General features: G+C 40.5%; 1 protein-coding gene across 4 annotated transcripts in view; it reads right to left on the bottom strand.

Annotated features, from left to right (window-relative positions):
- LOC150083681 (extracellular matrix organizing protein FRAS1-like) overlaps positions 1-26,529 on the bottom strand; it is an 866,422-nt gene that overhangs the window by 410,431 nt on the left and 429,462 nt on the right. For all 4 annotated transcript variants that reach the window (XR_016547213.1, XM_090378121.1, XM_090378123.1 and 1 more), the window contains 2 exons: positions 22,677-22,839; positions 4,515-4,647 (listed from right to left, as the gene is read on the bottom strand). Coding sequence is in view for 3 of the 4 variants with exons in the window: in XM_090378121.1 (XP_090234247.1) it covers positions 4,515-4,647; positions 22,677-22,839 (296 nt within the window). In the remaining variant the exon portion in view is untranslated. The remainder of the gene's footprint in view (positions 1-4,514; positions 4,648-22,676; positions 22,840-26,529) is intronic.

The following is a 26,529-nucleotide window of genomic DNA, read 5'->3' as shown; positions in this document are numbered from 1 at the left end:
AGTTTCTTATTATACTCATCAGAGTCATTAGGCCTATAGCACACTCCTACTCTCAATTTTGATCTCCCAATGCTTATGTCACACCAAACTGACTCGACAGTGCACTGTCCAGCGATGTCAACTGGCTTCACTTCCTTGGATTTTATGTGTTTCTTAACTAATAGTATAACCCCTCCTCCCTTCCTATAATGTCTATCCTTTCTGTAGATGTTGTACTCTCCAAATTCCAGTTCTGCATTCCTTATATCTGTGTTGCACCACGTCTCTGATATCCCAACAATATCTGCCTTTGATGCTTTGAGCAATACCTCAAATTCATCAAATTTATTTACCAAACTCCTAGCATTGGTGTACACGCAAGTATACATGCACCTGTTCTTATTCTTAGCTACCCTAACACAACCATGTGTTTACTTGTACTGCAATGACTCCCAGCAGTCTCTGAAATATCCTGCATATTGTTTTCCAGGCTTCTGGTCATTCCAATAGAAGCAGTGCAAGAATCACTTTCACCTCTGCGTTGGCTACTGTTAATCTATTAGTCCTTGTATCTCCCCAAGCTAGCAGTTTTCCGACCCACTTAACCCTGCCTCGATAGCATCAGCAAATATTCTTGCACCCCTTCTATTTAAGTTTATCCCATCCCTGTAGAAGCAGTCTCTCCTGTTAACAAGTACAGACCAGGCTGAAAAAAATTCTACCCCTTGAGCCTTACACAATCTTTCCAGGGCTGAATTGATCGACAAGGCTCTCATCATATATACTCCCTCCTATAGTGTCTGGGCAGAATTGCAGACTCTTTCAAATTCACTCCTAATTCACGGCTTTTTTTCAACAGTGACCTGTACTTGTTAAGTAATTCTGCTGGTCTCCTACTCTTAATATCATTAACAGTGAACAATGAACCTGATAATGCAATGAATTGTAGGTTTTAATGAAAAACTTTATAAGGTTTCAGGGTTTAAGTCATCACCTACACAGGCTTTTCTTTAGATTTCTGAAGAAGAAATAATCACTGGGTACCAAGTCTGCACTACAGGATGAGTAGTTTAAGTCCTGGAATCCCTAATATCTCAAAGCAAGAATTGCTTTATGGTACTCGTGTATAGGGGTATTATCATGAAGAGGCGGGAGATACCTCATGTCAGTTTCCCCTCTTCTCTGTTCTGTTGTGGTTCCTCTTAAACTTTTCAGAACAGCATCACAGGCAACCCCTGTGACTGTTTTCTTATGTGGTGTATAGTCTATCAAAAAATCTCCTTCCAGATACCAAAAAATGGTGACCATAATCCCCTGGGCCAGAAGGTTGACTTTTGAAATTTTTGAGAATGGTAATCCATGGCAGAACAGAAAGTGGGCATGGTATTTCCATTTCATGGTGTCCTGTTTTATTTCTGGATTCCGGGGATGAATTCATGTTTCATCTCCAGTTACAATTTTTGAAAGAAGCCCTTGTGGATCTTCATCATGCACATGTATACTTTCCTCACAAATTTGAACTCTGCACTGTTTCTGAAGAGGTGTGAAAATTCTTGGCACCCAGCTTGACATTAGCATTAGTAGGGCATATGATGCAAGACCAAAAAAACACCCTTTACATTTCACCCATCCATGAACTCCAAATGTTTGTCTAGTTCTGCCTTGAACTTATTTAAGTTGATGACCTCCACTACAAGAGATGGAAGTTTGTTCCAAATTTCAAGGCCTTATATCTGTGTTACACAACTAGATCACCTTGCAGGTGCCTAGTCTCGAAGCTGCCATTTGCAGAACTTAAGGCTTTCTTGGTAACACCAACCCTTTGTTCCACTCACTAGTCTCATTGCCCTTATCTGTACTCATTCCAGCAGCTCTACATATTTCCTAAAATGAGGCCTCAAGATCTGCATACTGTACTCAAGATGTGGCCTGACCATTGCCTTATACAAGGGGACAATCACCCCCTTATCCCTGCTAGCAAAATTCCTATATATCATTGACAAGACACGATGAGCCACTCTTGCAGCCTGTCTGCACTGCTCAGAAAACTTCATATCTGACTGCACAATTACTCCCAGGTCTGTGTCATTCTCCACTACCCTGAGTGTAGTACCACCCAGTTGATATGTTACTCTGGGGTTACTACTATCCATATGCAGTATATACATTTGCCAATTTTAAACTTCAGTTGCCACCTTTCATCGACCTGCTCAATTTTCCAGATTCTGTTTCAGTAGCATACTATAATTACTGTCATTAACAACACTACCAACCTTCATATCATCTGCAAACTTAGACATTATAATATGGCTTCATCAATATCGTTGATAAATACCGAAAACAACAATGGGCCCAACACCGAACCCTGGGGAGAACTCCACTAATAACATTAGTCCATGAAGAGCAGTGTCCATTGATAACCCCTCTTTGTCTTCTCCCACCCAACCATCCTTTTACCCATTGTAGAAAATTGCCCTTAATGCCATACTGCTCCAATTTGTACAGCAGTCTTTCATTTGCCACAGTATCAAAAGCTTTCCTAAAATCCAAGTATATGAAATTAAAATTATTCTTTTCATCCAATTCCTTTGTGACCACATCATAGTATCCAATCAAATTTGTCAGACAAGACTTCCTCTTAACAAACCCATGCTGTGTCTAAACTATAACTGCAGTCTTGTCTAGATGATCCGGTATCACTTCCTTAATCAGTGACTCCATTATTTCCCCTGGAACAGAAGTTAGACTAACAGGTCTGTAATTATCCATGTCACCCTTTGATCCTCCTTTGTGAATTGGGGACAAATTGGCACATCTCCAGTCCATGGGGACCTCCCCCTGAGTCCAAGGAAGCTTTCATAATTATGGCTAAGGGTTTGCATACTTCCTTTGCTGCCTCCTTAAATATAACTGGATAGATCCCATCCATCCCAGGTGCCTTCCTTATGTTTAACTTCAATTTCTCCTCCACTTTGCTCTCAGTTATTACAAAATCATTTAGCTCCTTGTTAGAGTTCGATAAACATCTGGCCCTCTCCTCCTTGAATAACTCCTCGTGTGAATGTAGATACAAATTACTCATTTAGTTTGGCAGCTATCCGAGAATGATCATCAACAATCAAACCACTGATGTCAAGTGGACCAATCTGATTCATTCCCTTCCTTTTAAGCGGCGCCTCCGTAGCCAGGTGGGAAGGAGCAGCAGTGCATAGCACACGCTTCTTGATTAGACCGGGGTTCGAGCCCGTAACCACCAAATACGGAGAATGCGGAAAGGTCAGGGAATGACCACCGCATATCCCGGAGCAATATGGCCTTAGTTGCTAATGCTCCTAAAAAAACCAAATAACAACAACAACAACTTCCTTTTAAAGTTTATATAAGTAAAGAAGTCTTTGCTGTTTTTCTTTGCATCCTTTGCCAAAGATCCCGTAATCTGCCTTTGCTTGCCTAACCTCCTTTGTGACTTGATCAGGCTAACTTATATCTGCCAAAGGCTTCTGTGTTGTCTGATAATTTATATGCATCCCATGCATTTTTCTTCTCTGCCACGAGCTGCATTAATTCATCTAATATCCATTTAGACCTAAACCTTGAACAGTATTTCTTAGTGATTTAAGCCTTCAGGGACTTTTAAGTCTCTGAAATCTTCCCATTTAGAATTCACTGTTGGTAACATCATCAGTTGATTTCATTGTATAGAATTTAAAAATTCTTTAACACCACTGTAGTCACCTTTACGAAAGCAAAAAACCGTTTCCCTTACCCCTGATGGTAGTTACATCTTTAAGTAAATCCCACATCAGTACACTGTGATCACTGATACCTAGTGGTTCCTATATCCACAGATCCTTAACGCATGAAGAATCACTACTGATAATCAGATCAAGAGTATTACTCCCTCTGGTTGCCTCCTGAACATGTTGCTGTAGAAAACAGTCATCCAATAAATCTACAAAAGTCTTGATAGTGTGTGAGTGATCATCTCACAAGTTCATCCCCCCATTATAAGACATTCTGATTTACTGGCCCACTATATTTCTCTGCACAATTGTTCATTATACTCATCAGATTCATTAGGCTTATAACACACACACACACACACACACACACACACACACACACACACACACACACACACACACACACACACACACACACACACACACACACACACACACACACACCTACCCACATGTACCCTTTCCCAGTGCTTATGTCACACCACACTGACTCAACATTGCATTGTCCACTAATTTCAGTTTGTGCACTTCCTTAGATTTTATGTGTTTCTTAACTAACAGCATAACCCATCCTCCCTTCCTGTCCTCTCTATCCTTTCTGTACACATTGTACTCACCAAATTCCAATTCTGCACTGCTTATATCAGTGCGACACAACATCTCTGTAAGGTAACAGCTTATCAACTACAGTGCCTACTTCAACTGAAGTGAAAAGGTGGTAATTTATATATTTAAATAACAGTTTTTGTAACAAAAATTATATTATTATAATTGAAAAAAAAGCACAAATACCAGGTCTAGCATTTTCTATAAATCCATAGTCTGGCTGTTTATCAATAACAACTGTCAACAATATAAAATCAGTATCTGGATCTACCACAGAGAAGATACTAGAACTAAGAGTAGCTGTTGTGCCTTCTTTTACCTGGAAGAAAAAGGAAAGAAAAGTATGAAAAAAAAAACTGCATCATTTGCTGTGTGAGATCTTCAAAACTAATACATGATTATGTTTATAATTTTCTGCAAAATACACCCAGTGTAAGAAAAATTGCTTGCCCAAAAATAACCCTTGGAGTCGTGAAATTTGCATGATATCGCAGTATGGCAATATATGTCCATAATTATTTATATTTCATTATAAGTTAATAGTAAAAATAAGTAGTATATATTATAAAGTGAGTGTAACACATTCTATTATTAGTTAAAAAGGGAAGAAGATGGAATATTGGTCAGATTTAAAAAAAACGCTTTTTGCCAGATTACTCGTATGAGTGGCACATATCCACCTGAATGAGCCTGAACAGAGCTGCATAGCTGGACTCTGTGAGGCTGGATGGCATACCATACGAGTTGATCTCATCCAACATGAAATTCTTCAAGTTGTATGAGAGTTGTATGTTGACACCAGTGTCTACCCAGTTATAGGGGTAGATACTGGTGTCAACGTCAACTAACTTTGATTGGTTAATGCTGACATCAGTGGACAGGATTGCAGAACACAACTACACACATCAGTCAGATTCTAGAACATTCAGACAAATATCAGAGCATGAGGAGAAGATAATTTGCATCCCAAGGACTATAAAAAAAAAGGTAAAGTGCAGCCATTATCAACACACTGCAGCATGGAAGCCTCCTCAACAATTCATGCTGAGGGAACTAAACCCCTCAAGGACTATACAGATTGTTAAATTACCTTTGGGAGATCAAATATCAAGAAGCATTATCAGAAGGCAACTGTTAGAAGCAGGATTGCATTTATATTGTGACTGTGTACTGCATAAACTCCATCTCACCACATGTCATCACACGATTAATTTCCTTCTTGAGCTAGAATGTCTTATGAATAAAAGCCTTTTCTGGCTTTCCATTCTTGTTTCAAAATGTCCCAAAAGGTGTTCAACGAAGTCAGCTCTGGGCTGGAAAGGGCAGATTCATCACATCAATCTCTCAGCCACTACTTTACTGACTGTCCTTTGTGACACAGAGAACTGTGATATTGATACAGGTTAGACAAACTGTTCAGGATATCACAGATAGCTGTATTCATGGCTTCTTTAATGGCAACTAGCAAAACAAGTCCAAATCATGTAAAACAGGCTCATGCTATCACACTACCACCAGTGAATTTCAATGTTAGTGCAATGTAAGGTGGGTAAAACTATTCTTTCACATATTCCACACAACTATTTGGATTCATCAAATGCCTAAACTGTGTAATATGATTCATCACTCCACATCACATTCTGTCACTGCTGTCTAGTGCTCTGCTTCACTCCTCTCCTCTCTATCAGGATAGGTATTATAGGCATGACATATATGGTTTAATATGGTTTAAAAGTGGTAAAAAATCATGATAATCTATTCTATGTTTTTCTAACAGTTGTTAATCCTACACTTATCATGGTTAAGGCAACTGTCTCTCAAATTAGCTCATTAAAGGCACCTTTGTGATTTCTTTTCATGACCCATTTAAACTGATGACATGCTCAGAGGGCTACTAATGGTGGTCTACCTGGCTTTGGATAAATTGTTGTGCTATCTTCAATCTTCCATTGATGTATCATATTTCCAGCAGTTGATTTTGGGTGTCCTATGCTTTTTACTATCTGGTGAATGGATATGGCCATTATGTGACAACCAACTATTACACCCACTTTTGAAGGGATTTAGGTCCTGTTCTAATCCTATCTGCCACTGAGTGTGTATGCCTTTTATATCCTACTTTAACTGGTACTGCCATCGTGGGCACCAGCAGCAGCATGGTGCAAGGTGGTGCAAGTGCATCACCTTTGGATTTCAAAGTAATACACAATCTTCAATATTTTCATTAATTTATTGAAACATTAAAACAATAAAAATTTTTTTTTTTCAAAATACAAGTACTTTCTCCCACCGATCACAAAATGTTAGCTTGGCTATACATGTAAATCAGTCAAACTTGACTTAATTAAGATATTGCATATATCCAAAAATTTGGTGAACAAAAAATTTATTCCCATATGCACCACCTTGCAAAATATCCTGCTAGTGCCCACAACTGCCACCGACATGTCATGTGACCACTGGAATTAACCATGGCTTCTGAGGGGTGAAGAACAGCTCAGAAGGTACAAACTACAAAGCTTGGCAAATAAACACTTAGGGTTACCTGATTTAGATGCATAAGGAGAATACATCCTGTTCATTTCACTCTGAAATGAACAGAGAGGGTATATTCTCACTGGCACAAGAAACAAGAATCAGGTGGCAGAAATATGAAATTTTAGGAGGTAACAAAAAACTGGATCAAGGTGGCTGAGACAGAGAGTTTGTCACTTTATGTAATGAGAAAAACATGAGCAATGTGATTTTTTTTTTTTAACAGATGCAAAAACCGTCTGCTTGCTAGTATCATTTGGCCACTGTAATACTAGCAGTAAATTTTCAGGTGGTAGATGACTTTCATCAACCGGTGAAATACCACCACTTTGCTTATTGGAGGCTTGAAGTGGGGAAACCCATGTTTAGTCTCGAGAGCAAAGTTTCTGGCATCCCCCCTCCCCCATACTTCTCCTTCAACCCATGCACGATACTAAGTACTATAGGTTTTGATACCTTTCGTGCTTGGGGTTTTCATAAAAAAAAAATAAAATAAAATAACCTGTGACCTGTGTAGTGACAGTTCTAAAGATCATGTACAATGATCATGTACAAAGATCATATTTTAAAGATCATGTAATATAGGTACTCCCCGACTTATGTAATACTCAACTTATATAATTCGACTTTATGTAAGTTTTTGCCAGCCGGCGAAAACTGAAAAAAATATGGAAATGTATTTTGAATCCTGTAAGAATAAATGAAGGTATTGTTAAAATATTGTAATGTGAACCCAATAATACATACATCTGACCGGAAAACCCGGAGTACCAGCGAAATAAAGAATCAGCATGAACACCCAGGAGGGACAGATGACCAACCCCAGCCTTCAGAAAATGCTAAACTCGATCCAACACTACCAAAGGGAACCGTTCCAGAGCAAACATTACTGCTGCGAACGGCCTTAGAAAATCTGATGAAGGAAAACAGCAGCAGAATAACATCCGTACAGAAATCGTACACTGATGGAATAAACTCAAAGCCATCTTAATGAACACATTCAGCCAACTACAGAAGGCAGAGGCAATATTGGAAGCATGAAACATGAATGGAGACAAACAAATGCTACAGTGCACTCCATCGTATGCACAAAGTGACTCGATAGTGCCCGGAAAAGCACCCGAACCTGAAAGAAAGACCCTACCTAAACAACCACACTTAGTGGTCCTACGACCAACAAAACCCCACAACAACCAGTCCAGTGAACAACTCAAATCCCAAATAATGACTAACCTAAACGAAGAATTTAAGACAACAAGAATAAAGGCCATAAGGAAAACAAGGAACGTCGGACTACTGATAGAAATGGAAACAAGAGAGGAAGCACAAAGAATAATAGAAAATCCGAAAATACCTGAACCAGGACTAACCGCTGAAGCGCCCAAAAAACTAGGCCCTTCAATCGTAATATATGACCTGGCCAAAGACCTTACCCCAGACCAACTATCAGAGGAGCTATTCCAAAGAAATCTACAGGCCCTATTTCCGGACAGGAATAAAGAAGACCTAGTGACGCCCAAGTACATAACCAAGTCAAGGGTCGGAAGCCGCCAGAACTGGGTCGTTGAGCTCACACCCATGGCATGGAGGGCTTTAAGCACCCAGAACAGAATCTATGTTAATTGGGGCAGTCACCACTTTCGGGAGCATGTGACTGTGCCCAAATGTTACAGGTGCTGCAAATTTGGGCATACAACCCAGATAATTCCCACGTGCGGGCATTGTTCGGCAAAAGGTCACGCCTTCCGCAACTGCCCAAACAAAAACACCGACCCAACCTGTGCAAACTGCAAGAGTGTAAAGTTAGATAGCACACATTCAATCAGAGATGGTCAATGTCCTACATACCTCAAAGCAAAGAGTTTATTCCAATCAAGACTCAACTATGGGAACACGTCCTAAAAAATATAACATCACTGAGGTTAAATTCAGATAAATGTACATAGAGCCAAGGCGGTCGCCGACCAAATCGGCAAGAAGGCGGAAGAAGAAAACATTGATGTAGTAATACTACAAGAACCATATGTACGTACGAAGGCTGTCAGGGGTTATCCCATAACATACAAAGTAGTCCAAATGGGGGATGACACCTCATGGACAGCGATCTTGTTAAGAAACCCAGGGTGCATCCGTAGCCAGGTGGGAAGGAGCAGCAGTGCGTAGCACACGCTTCTTGATTAGACCGGGGTTCCAGCCCGTCACCACCAAATACGGAGGATGCGGAAAGGTCAGGGAATGACCACCGCATATCCCGGAGCAATATGGCCTTAGTTGCTAATGTTCCTAAAAACCAAATAACAACAACAAGAAACCCAGATATAACGGTGACCAAAATCACTCAGCTATGCACATCTTGGGCCGCATGTGCCCAGCTCACCATGGCTTTGGGAGCGTTTTATGTCATAGCCCTTTACTGCCATCCAGGTGAGGACGTCAACTTCACAGTAAGGTACCTAAGTCTGGCTAGTGATATGCTCCCAAATGCAAAAATCATCGTGGGAGCAGACGTTAACTGCCAGTCGCCAATGTGGCACAGCCATACCACAGATAGACAGGGTACCAGAAATGGTACCAGGTTGGAAGAGTTCCTGGCAACCTCAACATTAACTGTACAAAACTTACCAAACAATTTGCCTACATTCTGCAACACGTTATGGGAGGCCACTATAGACGTCACCATGGCAACAAGGAATGCTGCCAACAATATTTCCAATTGGACCGTCCGCGAGGCCTGGACAACATCTGATCATCGTGCCATTACGTTCAGTCTAAACAAATTACTGGCCACAGTACCTGTGAACAGACAAACCGCCCATAGATATGCCATAGCAAAGGCAGACTGGGAACTCTTCCAGACCACCCTACGGAATAGCATACAACAACGACAGAGAGAATTCCAATGTATCGAGGATCCAAGAATCCTCCAAATTAAAATGACTGAAATCATAAAACAAGCCAGCGACACAGCCATCAGGAAGAAAAATCCAACACCAGGGGAAGTGCCCTGGTGGAATCAAAACCTCCAGTGACTCAGGAAGGAGGCGCAGAAAAGAAGAAAGGCCTTCCAGCGAGCCAGGCACTCCTGTCCAACAGCGGAAATTGAAACCCTACGACAGAGCTACAAAGAGGCGAGAAACACCTATACAACACAAATTACAGAAAGCAAAAACCAATCCTGGGAGTGCCTGGTCTCCACCACTAGAAACAAGGACCCTTGGGGACTTGTATACAAGCTCGTCACCAACAAACTCCCCAGAGGGGAAGTAGTTGAAGCCACTAAAACGCCTGAAGGATACTTGACTATCACTTGGGAACACGCACCATCAACAATATCTTTGATGCTGCCTTTCATCCAGATACAAACAATGACAACAGAACAGAGCCGAGTTTGCCAGGCCAACGAGACTCATCAAACGGCAACAAAAGAGCACCCTTTCACCATGGAAGAGATCAGCAATGCAACAGACCTAATAAAGGGAAACAGATGCCCTGGACCGGACCTTCTGGAACCTGAAATTATTAAAAAAACGGTAGAGTACGCTCCGAACTTACTATTAAACCTATATAACCTCTGTCTCAGGGAAGGTACCTTCCCAACTTCCTGGACGATGGTGAACGTTAAACTCATCCTAAAGAATCCAACAAAGCCACCACACCTTCCGGACTCCTACTGGCCCATTGCACTTTTGACAGTTATCAGTAAGCTATTTGAACGACTACTCTACACACGGATCCAACATTACTATGATGAGGCAGGCCTGGCCTCAGCAAACCAATTCGGCTTCAGGCGGGGAATCTCTGCCGTGGACGCCTTAACTCACCTCTTGACCAAGGTTGACAGATGTAATACAAATGTCAACCTAGTGATAGCCGTGGACTTCGCTGGGGCGTTCGACTGACTTTGGTGGCCAAGCTTTCTGGCGAGGCTGCGTGAAGCCAACATGCCGGAAAACCTCCATAACACCATCAAAATTTACCTAAGCAACAGAACCATCAAAGTCACCGCCCCTATGGCACACTCTCCAGGCATGTCCATCGAGGCTGTCCTCAAGGTTCAGTCCTTGGCCCGAACCTTGAATATTGTCTTGGACACCTTTCTTAACATCGATCTCCATGAAGTACAATCTCAGGCATTTGCGGACGATCTCAATTTGACGATACAGGTGAACTCAAGAGCCGCGTTAGAGGTCCTCGCAAATTGGGCCCTGACACTCTCCAAGAATGGGCAAACCAAAATCAACTCAAAACATCCCCCACAAAAACAAACTCCATCTTACTAAAGGGATGCCTTGATCTTAGGCGGCCTCCACAAATAAATATTGGGCAGGAAAAATCAAATTCTCCAACCAACTGAAATACCTAGGCGTGATATTGGACCAAAACGTGTCATTTCAGGACCATCTGAAATATCTCCGTGAAAAAATAAGACGCTACACAGCCATAGTTGCCAGGGTTACGCATAAAGAATGGGGCTTGAAAAAGCGAGTCCTCCAACTGCTCTACCAAACTATCTTCACTCCGATCGTCACCTACACATCCGGCACATGGTTTCAAAAAACTATAACAGCAGTAAACAGACGTATCACAGATCCATCCTCCTAACCATCACTCGCACTTGCCGCACGGTGAGCATCCATGCTCTGCAGGTGCTCGCCGGCACTCTTCCGCTGGACTTAGAAATCATACAACGCGGCCTACTGTACTACCTAGACAAAGGTACACCACAGACTTTTCTTGGGTTCACTATTGACCTAACCAGCAACAGAAATGTGGAAAAGAAGAGGATACAAACTCACCTGCAGCAGGCATGGCAGGAAAGGTGGAGCAACTCTCAAAAGGGAGAGATCACAAAGAAGTTTCTACCAAATATTGACCAAAACTACCCAACCTCACCCAACTGGTTCTCCCCAGGTCTACAAGTAATGTACCTCTTAACTGGACATGGAGCGATTAATGCAAAACTGTCTCTACTTGGGATCCAGGATGACCCAACTTGCACTTGCGCGGGGCTGGAGAGCTGGCAGCACCTAATGTATGACTGCAGGCTCTATGAAGACCTACATGGTGTTTTACTCACCAGAATCCACTACTTACCACAGGGACAAGAACATCACCTCCTAGACACGAAGAAGGAGTATCAAGCCTTCTAGGATTAGGCACAACTCGAGGAGGAGAAACCAAATGGCCGCAGCTCACAACCCACTACCATTATAACCAAAGAACATCTGTTCTTCAGCTCGCTTGGACTGGAACACCAGAAATGACCCACCCCCAAGAATTAGAAAACTCAAGAAACAAACTATACCAAAATAGACTAACATGGACGGGACCCATGTCCCATGAAAGACAAATGGAGATGACTACCAAACTTAGACACCCCACCAGCTTGGTCTATGTGAAGAAGACACACTCCTGAGAACTGGAAGGCTTAGGAAATAAACCACACTAAGGTAAAGGACTAACATGGACGGAATCCAGGTCCCAAAGATGACAATTCAGACATGACACCAGATTGGACACCACCAACAGGACCATTGTGTAGTTTTCCTGCAGACACTTGTTGGCGATCGCACGGGGCTCCCTTGCCTGGTGCCTTTCTACCCTCTCCCCCTGCTTGGTGGGACGTCCCCCCGGCGCCCCTACTTTCTCCTGGTGAATGGGCCTGCCTCACTGACTTCTGGGGTTGCCTACACTATCATCGCCATATTTCTACCTTAACCCCACCAGCCTTCAGTCTCCCACTCACTATCTTTATGTCAGCGAATGCCCCACACACACAAAAACTTAATTATGTCAAAATTACGGTTCGCCCATTTTTTCGGCCTTTATTATGCAAGCATTATCCCCCTCACGTAACGATCATTAAAACCGATTATGATGGATATATGTATAGCATATTTATGGGTCCGTCTGCACGTACGTGCATATAAAAGAGTGTGCACATTTTTTTTTTTAGGTCCTAGCCACTGAAATCTCAGGAAATTAGGTGGCAGGACCTGCCAGAGTGAAACTAAAACTACTGGATTCCTGGTCTGCCTCCATGGGGGCGAAGGTGGGGCAACATTGGGCCTCAGCAGGGGTCCAGAGGCTAAACGACCAGATGAACAACGGAACATGACACTACACATATACAATATCCATACACTTTTAAACCTCTGGCATTTCCAGCAAACTGGTACACTCACAATGAAAGCAACGCGGAGATGGAGGATGTACTTAATGTCAAACGCACCAGGGGTGCGTTTGACATTAAGTACACCTTACACGTAACACATACGTCTACTGGACTCACTGGAGAAATATAAGGCCCTGACCAAATATGCACAAGAACCCCCTTATTTTCCTTCTGGTGGGACATGGGCATGTCCCACTGACATACCTGGGGTTGTCTTCTCTATTGACCCCAGCCTTTAGTCTCTCCCCCCACTCCTTATAAACACCACAATGTATGCCCCTACACAATCAAAATTTAACTGCTTAGCTGCGGAGATGGGAGAAATCCCAGGTGCCGTCCGACACGACAGCATGACGATGCACAGCTAAGCAGTTAAATCAAAATTTAACTGCTTAGCTGTACATCATTCTTTCGGACTCCTAACCTCGTTAACATCTTACCTCCGAAAATTGCAATTTTATTATTTTTTTAACATAGGTCCTAGCCAATGAAATCTCAGGAAATTAGGTGGCAGGATCTGCCAGAGTACTTATTTAAAATACTGGTGTACCTGGTCTACTTCCACGGAGCAATGTTGGGCTGAGTATAGGTAACATTGGGCTTCAGCATGGGTCCAGCAGCTAAATGGCCAGATGAACAATGGTACACAACACTACACCCCACAATATCCATACACTTTTAAATCTCTGGCCTTTACAGCATACTGTAACACACGACAATGTATAATATGTGGATATGAGGGAAACCCCTGGTGCTGTTAGACTGTAAACACCCTAACACATTGGGTTTTTTTTTTTGGTAATTCTTTCCAAGACCTCAGAAGTTGAAATTTTTGCTATATAACTAAGCTATTTCACTCTCTAAAAGGTCATTTTATAATGGAAATTGTATTAGTTCTATATAAATTTATTTCAAATAAGCACAACACAAAAATCACTTTTAACTAAAGGATGCAAAAACAAAACAAGCAGCCAGGGCCAATACGTTTACAAATGCGAATATTAGCTAAGAGGAAGGGCTATGCAATCTGGCCAGAAAATGCACTACACTTTCATCATTATCATAAGTTCCTGATGGAACTGATATTCGGGTGACATTCAAGTAAAGTGCACCCAATTTCGGCGAAGTCTGGACAGTCTGTGACAGCCAAATCCTATACTTACACCTTTGAGATGGTGGGCTTGTTTGATTGTTATTTGGTTTTTAGGAGCATTAGCAACTAAGGCCATATTGCTCCTGGAATATGCGGTGGTCATTCCCTTGACCTTTCCACATCCTCCGTATTTGGTGGTGACGGGCTCGAACCCCCGGTCTAATCAAGAAGCGTGTGCTATGCACTGCTGCTCCTTCCCACCTGGCTACGGAGGCGCCCCGAGATGGTGGGACTGTTAGTAATCCTGGGTATAATCTTCATGCACAAAAACACTGTGGATGACCACCCAAGTGGGAACCAATGTAAGCAGGGGTCGACGTGTAGCACCCACATCACATGGAGGAATGCCGCCCCTCCGTGTTACCAGGCAATACTAGGTGGTACATGACTCTCATCAACCGGTGCAATACCACCACTTTGCTTATTGGAGGCTTGAAGTGGTGGAACCCACATTTAGTCTCCAGAGCTAAGTTCCACACAACCCTTTCCAATCTCTTCCATCATGCGGTATGACTGTTGACTTTTGAGATTATGATGAACATCATGGCGAGATCCAATCTTCCTTACATTTCGAGGGTACAACTCTAAAATGGTGCTCGCAGGCCAGTCGCTAGTTAGTACACTGGACCGAACCTATTGGTAACTCTTTAGGAGGCTTCCAGATCAGCTAGTGTATAATCTTGCTACCTCTACTCTGCCAGACAGTGACTGGAGGGAGTCCAAGTAGTGTGTATGCGGGGGGGCATTGTCGAGGCCCCGTTATGTCAAGGATCTGGGTATATTCTTACCATGTGTACGCCATATCCAAAAATTTCATTACTTCATACAGCATGTCCCACCAACTTTTTCTTACTATTAAATACAACATGAATAGTCAAACTAATAGACTAAGCTTATCTGAAAAAAAGATCTAAACCTCCCAAACACTTCCTAGTTCATTTCACAAATATATGTTGTGTCAATTTTAATCTCAATGATGTCTATTTCCACTTGCAGTCTGCCAAACCCCAAGTACTTTTTCTGACAGAATTTCAGTTATCGGTTGATTCAACTACTGCTCATCTCAGTTGCCCAAATTATTCGCTGTTATGATTCCTTTTGCCTCAAAGGTGGTATTTATGCATATATCCATTCCAATATTCCCTGTCAAAGACTTGGTACTTTGGAATCTCCCCATTTTGATCTTCTCTGGCTTAAAATCTCTCTACCTCATTGTGTCAAATTCATCTGTTGTCTCTACCGTTCTCCCAACTCCACTAATCACTTGGAGCTCTTTGACTTCCTCTCTTTACAACTAGACTTTCTCCAGTCCAACTTTTCTAACAGTCAGGTAATTTTCCTTGGTGATTTTAATGTTCACAACTCCAGCTTGCTTCCATTTTCTAGAGACACTGACCTGGCTGGTCAAGATACTGAGGCTTAGCATTAGCATTAGTAGAGGCATATGATGCAAGAAAGCAAGCTTATTCAGCATCAGCGCCAAAAAAAAAAAAAAAAAAAAAACACCACTCCCATTTCACCCCTCCGTTCGCTCGAAATACCTGTCCAGTTGAGCCTTAAATTTGTTTAGGCTATCAACTTCAACAACAAGTGATGGAAGTCGGTTGCACCAACCACCAAACCGCTGGCCAAAGGCAAATTTCCGCACATCTATCTGACATCCGTCCTTCCTCAATTTGAATTTATGCCCTCTGAGCTGATTATTCTGAGCAAGATGAAGAATCCCATTGCAATTGAGCATGCTCCAACCATTCAAAGCCTTATACTCCTCTATCAGATCACCTCGCCGGTGCCTAGTCTCCAGACTCTGTAATTTGCAAAACTTAAGCCTTTCTTCGTAAGAGCAACCCTTTGTTCCATTCGCTAATCTTGTTGCCCTTCACTGTACCCGTTCCAGCAGCTCTACATCCTTCTTGAAATGAGGCCTCCAGACCTGTATACAGTACTCAAGATGTGGCCTAACCATTGCCTTATACAAAGGAATAATCACCTCCTTATCCCTGCTAGAAAAATTCCTGTATATCATTGACAAGACACCATGAGCTACTCTTGCAGCTCGTCTGCGCTGCTCAGAGAACTTCATATCTGCCTGCACAATTACCCCCAGGTCCTTTTCATTCTCCACCACTGTAAGTGTAGTACCGCAGAGTTGATACGTTGCCCTGGGGTTACTGTTTCCCATATGAAGTACTTTACATTTGTCAATGTTAAACTTCATTTGCCACCTCTCAGCCCATCTGTTCAACCTTTCCAGATCCTGTTGCAGCAGTATAGCGTCAGTGGTGTCCTTAACAACCCTGCCAACCTTTGTATCATCTGCAAACTTGGACATTAAACTTGATATCCAATCATCAATATCATTCATAAACACCGAAAACAACAACGGACCCAACACTGAACCCTGAGGAACTCCACTAATAACATTAGTCCACGTTGAGCAGTGTCCATTGATTACCACTCTCTGTCTTCTGCCACTCAACCATCCCCTTATCCATAGCAGCAATTTGCCTCCAATGCCACACTGCTCCAATTTGTGCGGCAGTCTTCCATGTGCAACAGTATCAAAAGCCTTTCTAAGATCCAAATATATAATATCAAAGTTATTCCCTGCATCCAGTTCTTTTGTGACTACATCATAGTATCCAATCAAATTGGTCAGGCAAGACCTGCCCTTAACAAAACCATGCTGCGTCTGAGCTATAACTGAATTCTTGTCTAGATGATCCTGCAGTGCTTCTTTAACCAGCGCCTCCATTAATTTACCTGGAACAGAAGTTAAACTAACAGGTCTATAATTACTTGTGATACTTAACAGGTCTATAATTACTTGTGATAATTACCTTTGATCTCCTTTGTGAATTGGGGTTACATTTGCACATCTCCAGTCTATGGGTACCTCCCCTGAGTCCAAAGAAGCTCTCATAATTATGGCTAGGGGTTTGCTTACTTCCTTTGCTGCCTCCTTTAATATAACTGGATAGATCCCATCCACCCCAGGTGCCTTTTTTATGTTTATCCTCAACAATCTCTCCTCCACTTTCCTCTCAGTTATTACAAAATCATCCAGCTCACTGCCATTGTTTACTTTACCTACATCATTCTCCTTCCTGAATAACTCCTCATGCGTGAATGTAGATGCAAAATACTCGTTTAGATTGTTAGCCACCTGAGCAGGATCCTCAACTGTTGAATCATCAATATCCAGTGGACCAATCTGATTCATCCCTTTTCTTCTTGAGTTTAAATAGGTAAAGAATTCTTTTCTGTTTTTCTTTGCATCCTTTGCCAAGGATTTTTCGTAGTCTGCCTTTGACTGCCTAATCTCCTTTGTGACTTGGTTACAGACCAACTTATATCTATCATAGGCTTCCATGTCACCCATTAATTTGTATGTATCCCATGCATTTTTCTTCTCTGCCACATGTCTCATTAGTTCATCTGACAACCGTTTAGGCCTAAACCTTGAACAATATTTCTTAGTTGGTATGTAAAGCCTGGTAGCCTCCAAGATTAGTTCCTTGAATGCTTCCCATTTTGAGTTTGCTGTTGGTAACATCATCAGTTGGTCCCACTGTATAGAATTTAAATACTGTCTCAGACCATCATTGTCGCCTTTACGAAAACCAAAACCCTTCCCTTTATCTCTGATGGTAGTTACCTCCTTGAGTAAATCCCACTTCAACACACTGTGATCACTGCCACCTAGTGGTTCATTTATCTGCAGATTCTTAATGCATGAAGAATCACTACTGATAATCAGATCAAGCGTATTGCTCCCTCTTGTTGCCTCACGGACATGCTGATGTAGAAAACGATCATCCAATAAATCCACAAAAGCCTTGCTAGTGTGCGAGTGACCAACCCACAAATTCCAGTCAATATCTGGGAAATTAAAATCTCCCATTATAAGACTCTCTGATTTACTGGCCCACTCTATTTCCCTGTACAATATCTTATTATACTCAGAGTCATTAGGCCTATAGCACACTCCTACTCTCAATTTTGATTTCCCTATGCTTATGTCATACCAAACTGACTCGACACTGCACTGTCCATCGATGTCGACTGGCTTCACTTCCTTGGACTTTATATGTTTCTTAACTAATAGCATAACCCCTCCTCCCCTCCTGTCTCGTCTATCCTTTCTATACACATTGTATTCCCCAAATTCCAGTTCCGCATTCCTTATATCTGTGTGACACCACGTCTCTGATATCCCAACAATATCTGCCTTTGATGTTTTGAGCAATACATCAAATTTATTTACCAAACTCCTAGCATTGGTGTACACGCAGGTATACATGCACCTGTTTCTATTCTTGGCTACCCTAACACAACCCATGTGTTTACTTGTACCGCAATGACTCCCAGCAGTCTCTGAAATATCCTGCATCTTGTTTTTCAGGCTTCTGCTCATTTCAATAGAAGCAGTGCAAGAATCACTTCCACCTCTGCCAGTGGCTACTGTTAATCTATTAGTCCTTGTATTCCCCCCCCCCAACTAGCAGTTTTCCGACCCACCTAACTCTGCCTCGACAGCATCAGCAAAAATTCTTGCACGCTTTCTATTTAAGTGTATCCCATCCCTGTAGAAGCAATCTCTCCTGTTAACAAGTACAGTCCAGGCTGAAAAAAATTCTACCCCTTGAGCCTTACACAATCCCTCCAGGGCCGAATTGATCGACAAGGCTCTCATCATATACTCCCTCCTATCGTGTCTGGGCAGAATTGTAGACACTTTCAAATTCAACCCTAATTCACGGCTTTTTTTCAACAGTGACCGGTACTTGCTAAGTAATTCCGCTGGTCTCCTACTCTTAATATCATTAGTGCCAACTTGTACAACTATATCACCTTTTGTGCCCTTAAAAGATGATATCCGCTCTACAACGTCATCAACCTTTGCCCCTGGCAGACATACCCTGGTCCTATTCCACCTATCCTTTTTGCAAAGCATGTTCCCCGCTTCCCTGACAATAGAGTCACCAACAACTACTAGTTCCTGTGGGACCAGCGCATTCTGCCTAGGGGGCTGCCTCTGTGTTGCCTGATGACCAAGTGCAAGCTCTGGCGTTGATGTGGGCGGCTGAGAGCTTGATGGGCCCCTCAATTTATTTCCTTCGAGGGCATCCACCCTGTCCTTCAAGCTCTCATAAAGGCCCATAACAACGCTGAGTTGTCGCCTGATTTCCTTGCACTCCTTACATCGTGCACACACAAAGACATCCCCCTTGGCAGTATCATGTCCCGTACCCGACTCCTCCGCAAACATCAAGCAAACAGTGCATTTTAAAAGACTGTGATTCAGAGGGCAACTGCCCCCCTCAGTTCTCCCCTGAACCACAGCACTCCCATGTGCTTTGCTGCTCTGGTCTGAGTCATGATTCCAATTTAATTCAATAAAATTTCAAAACAAAATTAAATCCTTAAGTTATATCCCAAAACAGTTATAATGCTATATTTATTTTTTTGTATCTAGTGTTTTCTACGAGTTCCCTTTATATAACTTCCACATCACGTGTACCACTATAGTTATGTATTAATTATTTGTTACGATTAAGTCGTTATAAACATATATATATAGAGTTAAAAGTACAATTTAATTGACAATAAAGTTTATCAAGATTAATAGATTTACTGATTAATTGACAATATTATATTATGCACTATACTATACTAAGGTTATGCTATCGCGTAAAAATGGCGAGAATTCACGAATGGTACTTCTACGGACTCGTAAGTATTGATTAGCTTCCAAATCTCGCTATCTCAATTTAGAATAAACTAAGGATCCTGACTAGGTCTATAATCTACTTATAGAAGATAATTTAATATAACAATTGGTTAATAAATCGACTAAATTTGGTTAAAAAAAAAAAGACCTCTTGTTCAATTTGTAACACGTGGATTTGATACCGTTACCGATACTAAGTAATACCTACAAAATCTCTGTCTAAGTTAAACTTTAAACTAAGTATCGTAACTAGGAATATAAAGCTACTCTAGAAATAAGTTAATATGACAATTTAAGCTAATAAATCAGAAAATAAATCAGGAAAAACTTCTCTGTTCGAAGAGCGTCAAAGAGCTTCGTCCGCACAGGCTACCCTCATACTTAGTACTTTGGCTTTTGCAATTACTAATGACCTTGCACAGATTGATCATTTATCTACAAGAATACCGGACAATCCTAACCATACAGCCAACACGCTTGATCTTTTTCTCACAAACAACCCTTCTAAGTACATGGACGAAGTGAGTGGTCTTTTAGGCACCTCACATCACAACTTGGTGATTGTCTCTTCTCTAATGGAGCCTTTATCTCATGGTTATTCCCAACCTCGTATTGTTTGGCATTACAAGAATGCAAAATGGGATGACCTGCAAGATTTCCTTTCTTCATTTTCTTCATTTCCAAGAAATGTTGAAAAATATTTTTCAACATTTCTTGAGGTAACTACCATAAAATAAAAACAATTTCCACTTACCGGTTTATTGGGCTTTTCTGTTAGCGAAATCTATTATAAATGGGTAGTAAACTTGATCTTATTGCATTTGCGATAATATCGATAACTAGAATTTTGTGGGTTTTAACGTTATTATGGTGAAATGTATTTCCCCTTCACTGAAATCGTCTACCCTATAAAAAACATAAATAAATTTTTGGAATCTTCTCTTCATTCCCATTTACTTATTACAAAAATCAAGAGAAAGCAATTAACGGAAAGTGCAAGTGGTGGCAGTGCTGGGAAATGAAACAAAATTGATTTAGAAATGAAGATGAAAATGATTAAAAAGTAAGAAGCAGGACAAAGTTTGTCATCTATTGCATGGCAACAGGTCTAGCTAATTCAACAGTGAATACTATTTTAAAGGACAGTGCGCATATAAAAGAACATGTTAAAGGATCAATGCATTCAAGATCAACAGTGATCACAAAACAGCGTTCAGGTGCTATATCAAAGATGGAAAAACTATTAATAATATGGATGGAAAATCAGATTCAGAAGTGAGTGCCCCTGAGTCTAATGGCCATTCAAGCAAAAGCAAGAATTATTTATGAAGGTATTAAGGATAAATATGGCAAACCCCAAGCCAAGTTCATGGCAAGCAACAGGTGGTTTAATAAGTTCAAGCACTGCACTGGTTTCCACAACTTTAAAGTAAAATTTTTGTAATTACACACTCTTTGTACTTTTGTATACAAAAGTGTACTTACAAAAGCACACAAAAGTGTACTTTTGTAAGTACACTTTTGAAATTTTTCCTGCACAAGATAAAAAAAAATCAAATAAAAAATTCTATTTACATGTTCATCGAACATTTCTTTTTTGCTTCTATCAATTCAGTACGCATAGTTGCAAATGCTGCATAAGCCTTTAGGGAAATTCTGACTTACGTAAAATTTGACACAGAGTTCTGCAGAAAGCAACCCTTGCATAAGTCAGGGAGCATGAAATAAACTTGACTGGAGGAATCAAGTGCATATGGAAATGACAGATTAAGACAGGTGCCCAACACTGCCATGGGTTTTCACTACATTCATCAGTGGATGGGAAATAAAAACAGATAGACACAAGGACATTAACCCACAAAATCAATAAGCACATTTTTATTCTCTTTTTTATAAATAGTTTCAACGAACCTAGCCTTTAAGAATGTTATTTTCATGAAACCTACGTAAAGTGTGTAGGCCACCACCACACAGGATCATATTCTATATTATCTGTTTGTTAATCTGCATTATTACATCAGAAGGAAGTGAAATATTTAACACACACACACACACACACACACACACACACTAGTAATTACACTTCCTTCTTATGCTTGCCAAACAGTTAGCATAATAACTGGCTACAAATAACAGAGGCTACAAAAGTACCTTCTGTACCATACAGAAATAGAAATCACAAATAAATAATATATACATAAACTAGCCAAATAATATTACAAAACAAACAAGGATTTAAGTGAAATCATATCATTATTCCAGGCAGAAAGATTCTGATTCATGGAAGACTAAAACTCTGCCTACCTGTAATATAACATGCATTATTTTGAATACCTTTCCACTGTGACTTAACTTTTAACTATTAACTTAAAATTCTACTAACTCTTATATTTAAATAATTTTTTTTCTTAAATAAAGAATATTCTTATCCAAGTGGAGATATAACAGACAAAACAGATTTATCAATTAAACCCTGAAAAACTTACAATAATAAACATAAAAATTATTTTTTAAGATTGCCATTATAAATTCCAAAGTGGGTCAAATTTTCTGAGAAAGTTTTATAAAGATCCGTGTCAGCAAAGGGATACTGCCAGTAATCAAAATATAGTACATATGCCATACCTCAAAAGATGTTTAATGCAGAAAATTGTATTTTCAGAAGACTGCAAAATTTATAATTTTCTGCAATTTTTCTTATTTGCATAAAATTAATTTTGCACATACTTTAATATGAGAGAAACTGCTTACCTGAATAGGCTGATGAATCTCAACAACAGGAGGCTGGTTAACTTTTGGATTTACTGTAACTGTAAATAACTGATTGGGTTGAATATTTCCATTTTTGTCACTGACATTCAGCTGAATTATATCATTAACTGGTCGATTTCCTATATTATATCTGGCAGTATATCTATAACAAAATACTTAAAATATACTTCTCTAAAAATAAATGAATTTAGCAAACAGAGAAAACTACTAAAGATAGAAAAAAAAAAAAAAAAAAAAAAAAGACACTTTTTTTTTTTTTCTCTTTGATATGCAATTTCATATTCTTATTTATTTTCATTAAAGAGCTGTTATATGAAATTAGCATAACTTACTTTATCCAGATTTAAGACCATTTAAATACTCTAATGGCAGTGCGTGCCTTGTTTAATGTCGAGTCAGCCTGGTGTGACACAAGTACTGAAAAAATAAATTAAAACAAGGGTAGGGGTATGTTACAGGCCAAATGATTGAGATGGGTACAATGAAGAGGTAAAATTTTCCAGATACTGGGTGGAACTTGAGCTGGTAACTTGAACAGTAGCAGAACCTCTTTGGATTTACTAGATGACAGCTTTTTACACCAACAGGTTAGAGGATTAGAGGGAAAGCAATACTCTTGATCTGATTATATTATCAGCAGTAGCTCTTCATGCAATAAGAATATTCATACTGGAAATTTTAAATGGGGAATTGAGGGAAGTAATTGTAGAAAATACTAAGCTTTTCATAGCAACTAAGAAATACTATTCAAGGTTTAGACCTAAACGTATGACAGATGAATTGATGAGGATAACAACAGAGAAGAAAACTATGTGGAATGATTATAAATCATCAGAGGCCTTATAACATACTGCAATCCAATCACAAAGTTAGATAGGCTAAGGCAGATTATGAGAAGTCTTTATCCAGTAAATGAAGAAAAGTGGCAAAGAATCTGTTTATGTTAACACTAGAAGAAAAGTGGCAAAGAGTTTGCTTATATTAACACTAGAAGAAAAGGAATGAATCACATTGGTCCACCAGATATGAATGGTGTAATTAACTACTAATAATCCTGTCTGTTTACTGAAAAACTGAATAAATATTTTGAATCTGCATTCACACATGAAGGATTTCAGGATGGGAATAACAGAAGTATATCAAGTTGCTCTTACGAAGAAAGGCTTAAGTTTCGCAAATTACAGTGTCTGGAGACTAGACACCTGTGAGGTGATCTGATTGAGGTGTATAAAGCTTGGAATGGTTTGAGAATGCTCAATGCTGATGGGATTCTTCCTCTTGATCAGAATAATCACCTGAGAGGGCATAAATTCAAATTGAGGAAAGACTGTTTCAGAATAGACGTGTAGAAGTTTGCCTTTAGCCAGCGGATAGTTGGTTGGTGGAACAGACTTTCATCCTTTGTTGTGGAAGTTGATAGCCTAAATAAATTTAAGGCTGAGTTGGACAGGTATTTGGAACGAATGGAGGGGTGAAATGGGAAGGGGTTTTTTTTTTTTTTTTTGCTGATGCTGCATAAGCTTGCTTTCTTGCATCATATGCCTCTACTAATGCTAATGCTAAAGTTATAATTTGAAGCTAAATGATTGTGATAAATGAGAATTAAGTGGAAGAAAAATTGAGATTAAAAGTAAATAAGGCATTTGGAACCAATGGGATCTATCCAATTATGTTAAAAGAAACAGAAAAAGAGGCTTATAGCCATAATTATATTCAAATCATAATTTGAACAATTATATTTAAACCAGTCCAATAGGTTGGACTGGTTTAAATATAATTTATTTTTTAATAAATACAATAATAATAGCTAACTCCCGAGAACTAACACTACCACTGGATGTAAGCTGAAGCTAAACAGGTCCACCTCCATAGATGGATGATATCAAAGAAAAATAATAATCATACTGCACTGAGTGTGGCACACAATAAAGTCACTCACATTCAGGCCTTAGTTTGTTCGAAAAGCTTGAGACAGCCTCCTGAGGAAGACAGTGGAGCAAGTAGTACTGTTCCCTGTATGGCTACTCCAAGGGAAGGGCAAGACCATTCAGCCCAACCAACTGGAAGTACTTCCTGCACTAGTGACTACCCAGGAACAAAGAAAATGCCAATGCATGAAGTGGAGCATTGAAATGAATATGTTTATCATGCGAGCATACTATGAAATAACCAAGCTAGAGACCAATGCAACAATGTACATGTTGAGACTACATACCAAACGGTTTGGAATAATTCACGGCTATTCCGGTCACTGAACAGCAAATAGCAGACTAGAGAAGGACTATCATCATGAAGAACCTAGAACCTGATAGCCCCTGCAATCGGCGCCTCCGTAGCCAGGTGGGAAGGAGCAGCAGTGCGTAGCACACGCTTCTTGATTAGACCGGGGTTCGAGCCCGTGACCACCAAATACGGAGGATGCAGCAAGGTCAGAAAAGGACCACCGCATATCCCCGGAGCAATATGGCCTTAGTTGCTAATTCTCCTAAAAAAAAACAAATAACAATAACAATAACCCCTGCAATCTTGAAAAAAAATCACACAGGATGAGAAAATAACTGCAAAGAACAAAGAATATGGAAAACATGGAACCAGATGAGGAAAAGCAAGAAGAAATACTATCCAGAGCAGCTGAAGTGGAAAGAGACAGAATAGAAGACAAGTGGAAGGCACTAAAAGAATTCAAAAGAATGGATCAACAATGGTGCAACACTGAAAGCCATCCATACAGCCACATACTGTGCTGCCATAGCAGCCACTAGGATTAATGGTAAAGAAACAAGAGACCGGCAGCAGAAACACCAAAAAAAGAATGAAAAGCCAGCTTGGAAAAGAAGACTTCAGTAGAAGATAGAAGAATTAAGAGTTATCTTCACTCTTAATTCTTCTATCTTCTACTGAACCAGTACCAACAGGGTAATAGGCGTAAGAAATTGATTGGAAAAGTGAAGAGCATCCTGAAGAGAGACAGCATCCACAGCAAACACAAGACCAAAAATCAGAGAATAGGAGAATACTTAGACACACTAAAGCAGAACCTCCTCGCACTCAGCAAGAGACTGCACTGATACAAAGAGAGCTCCCAGAGGAAAATAAACAACTGAGTCTTCGATGAAAGCCAAAGATCCTTCTACAGGAGTATCAGAGAAGCTGGGAAAGATGGAAATGGACCACCTGAGAATAAGATGATCGAGGAGTTCTGGGGCAATGAAGTAAGACATAACAGCCAAGTCCCCTGGATAGAACTTGAATGGAAGAAAACCAAGGGCATACAAGAGAGGAGACAGTGAGAGATTTGGGAGGAAGAAGTACAACAGTTGATCAGGAAGTCTCACAAACTGGTGAACCCCAGAAATAGATAATGTCCCACAACTATTGGTGTAAGCAGCTCACTTGCAACACAAACAACTAGAGAGCAGTTCACCCGAATGATAAGGCACCAAGAGACAATCCAAGAGTTTCTCACTCAAGGAATCACATATCTGAAGATATGTGATTCCTGGACCACTTGCATAACCAAGAAGATATCAGACCACTTGGAGAGCCAGATCATAATGGCCAAGGGAGATGCCCTGAGCCCACTGTGATTCTGTCTAGCACTCAACCCACTATCCACCATGCTCAACAATAGCAAGTATTGATATAACCTCAAAGAAGGGGAAAAAAAACCTGTACACCCTCTCCACCTGATGTACATGGATGTCGTCAAGCTCTATGTGGCAACTGAGAAGCAACTCCAGCAACTACTCAAGATCAATGAAGAATTCAGCAACAATATCAAGATCGAATTTGGTCTAGACCCATAGATTGCATCATGGGAAATTAGTCAGCT

The sequence above is a fragment of the Mastigoproctus giganteus genome, chromosome 7 (genome assembly GCF_048544385.1).
Source record: "Mastigoproctus giganteus isolate SK-2022 chromosome 7, ASM4854438v1, whole genome shotgun sequence".
In the NCBI taxonomy this organism is placed as follows: Eukaryota; Metazoa; Arthropoda; class Arachnida; order Uropygi; family Thelyphonidae; genus Mastigoproctus; species Mastigoproctus giganteus.
Note: the sequence above shows the minus strand (reverse complement) of the source record. Positions and strands in the feature narration are given on the sequence as shown.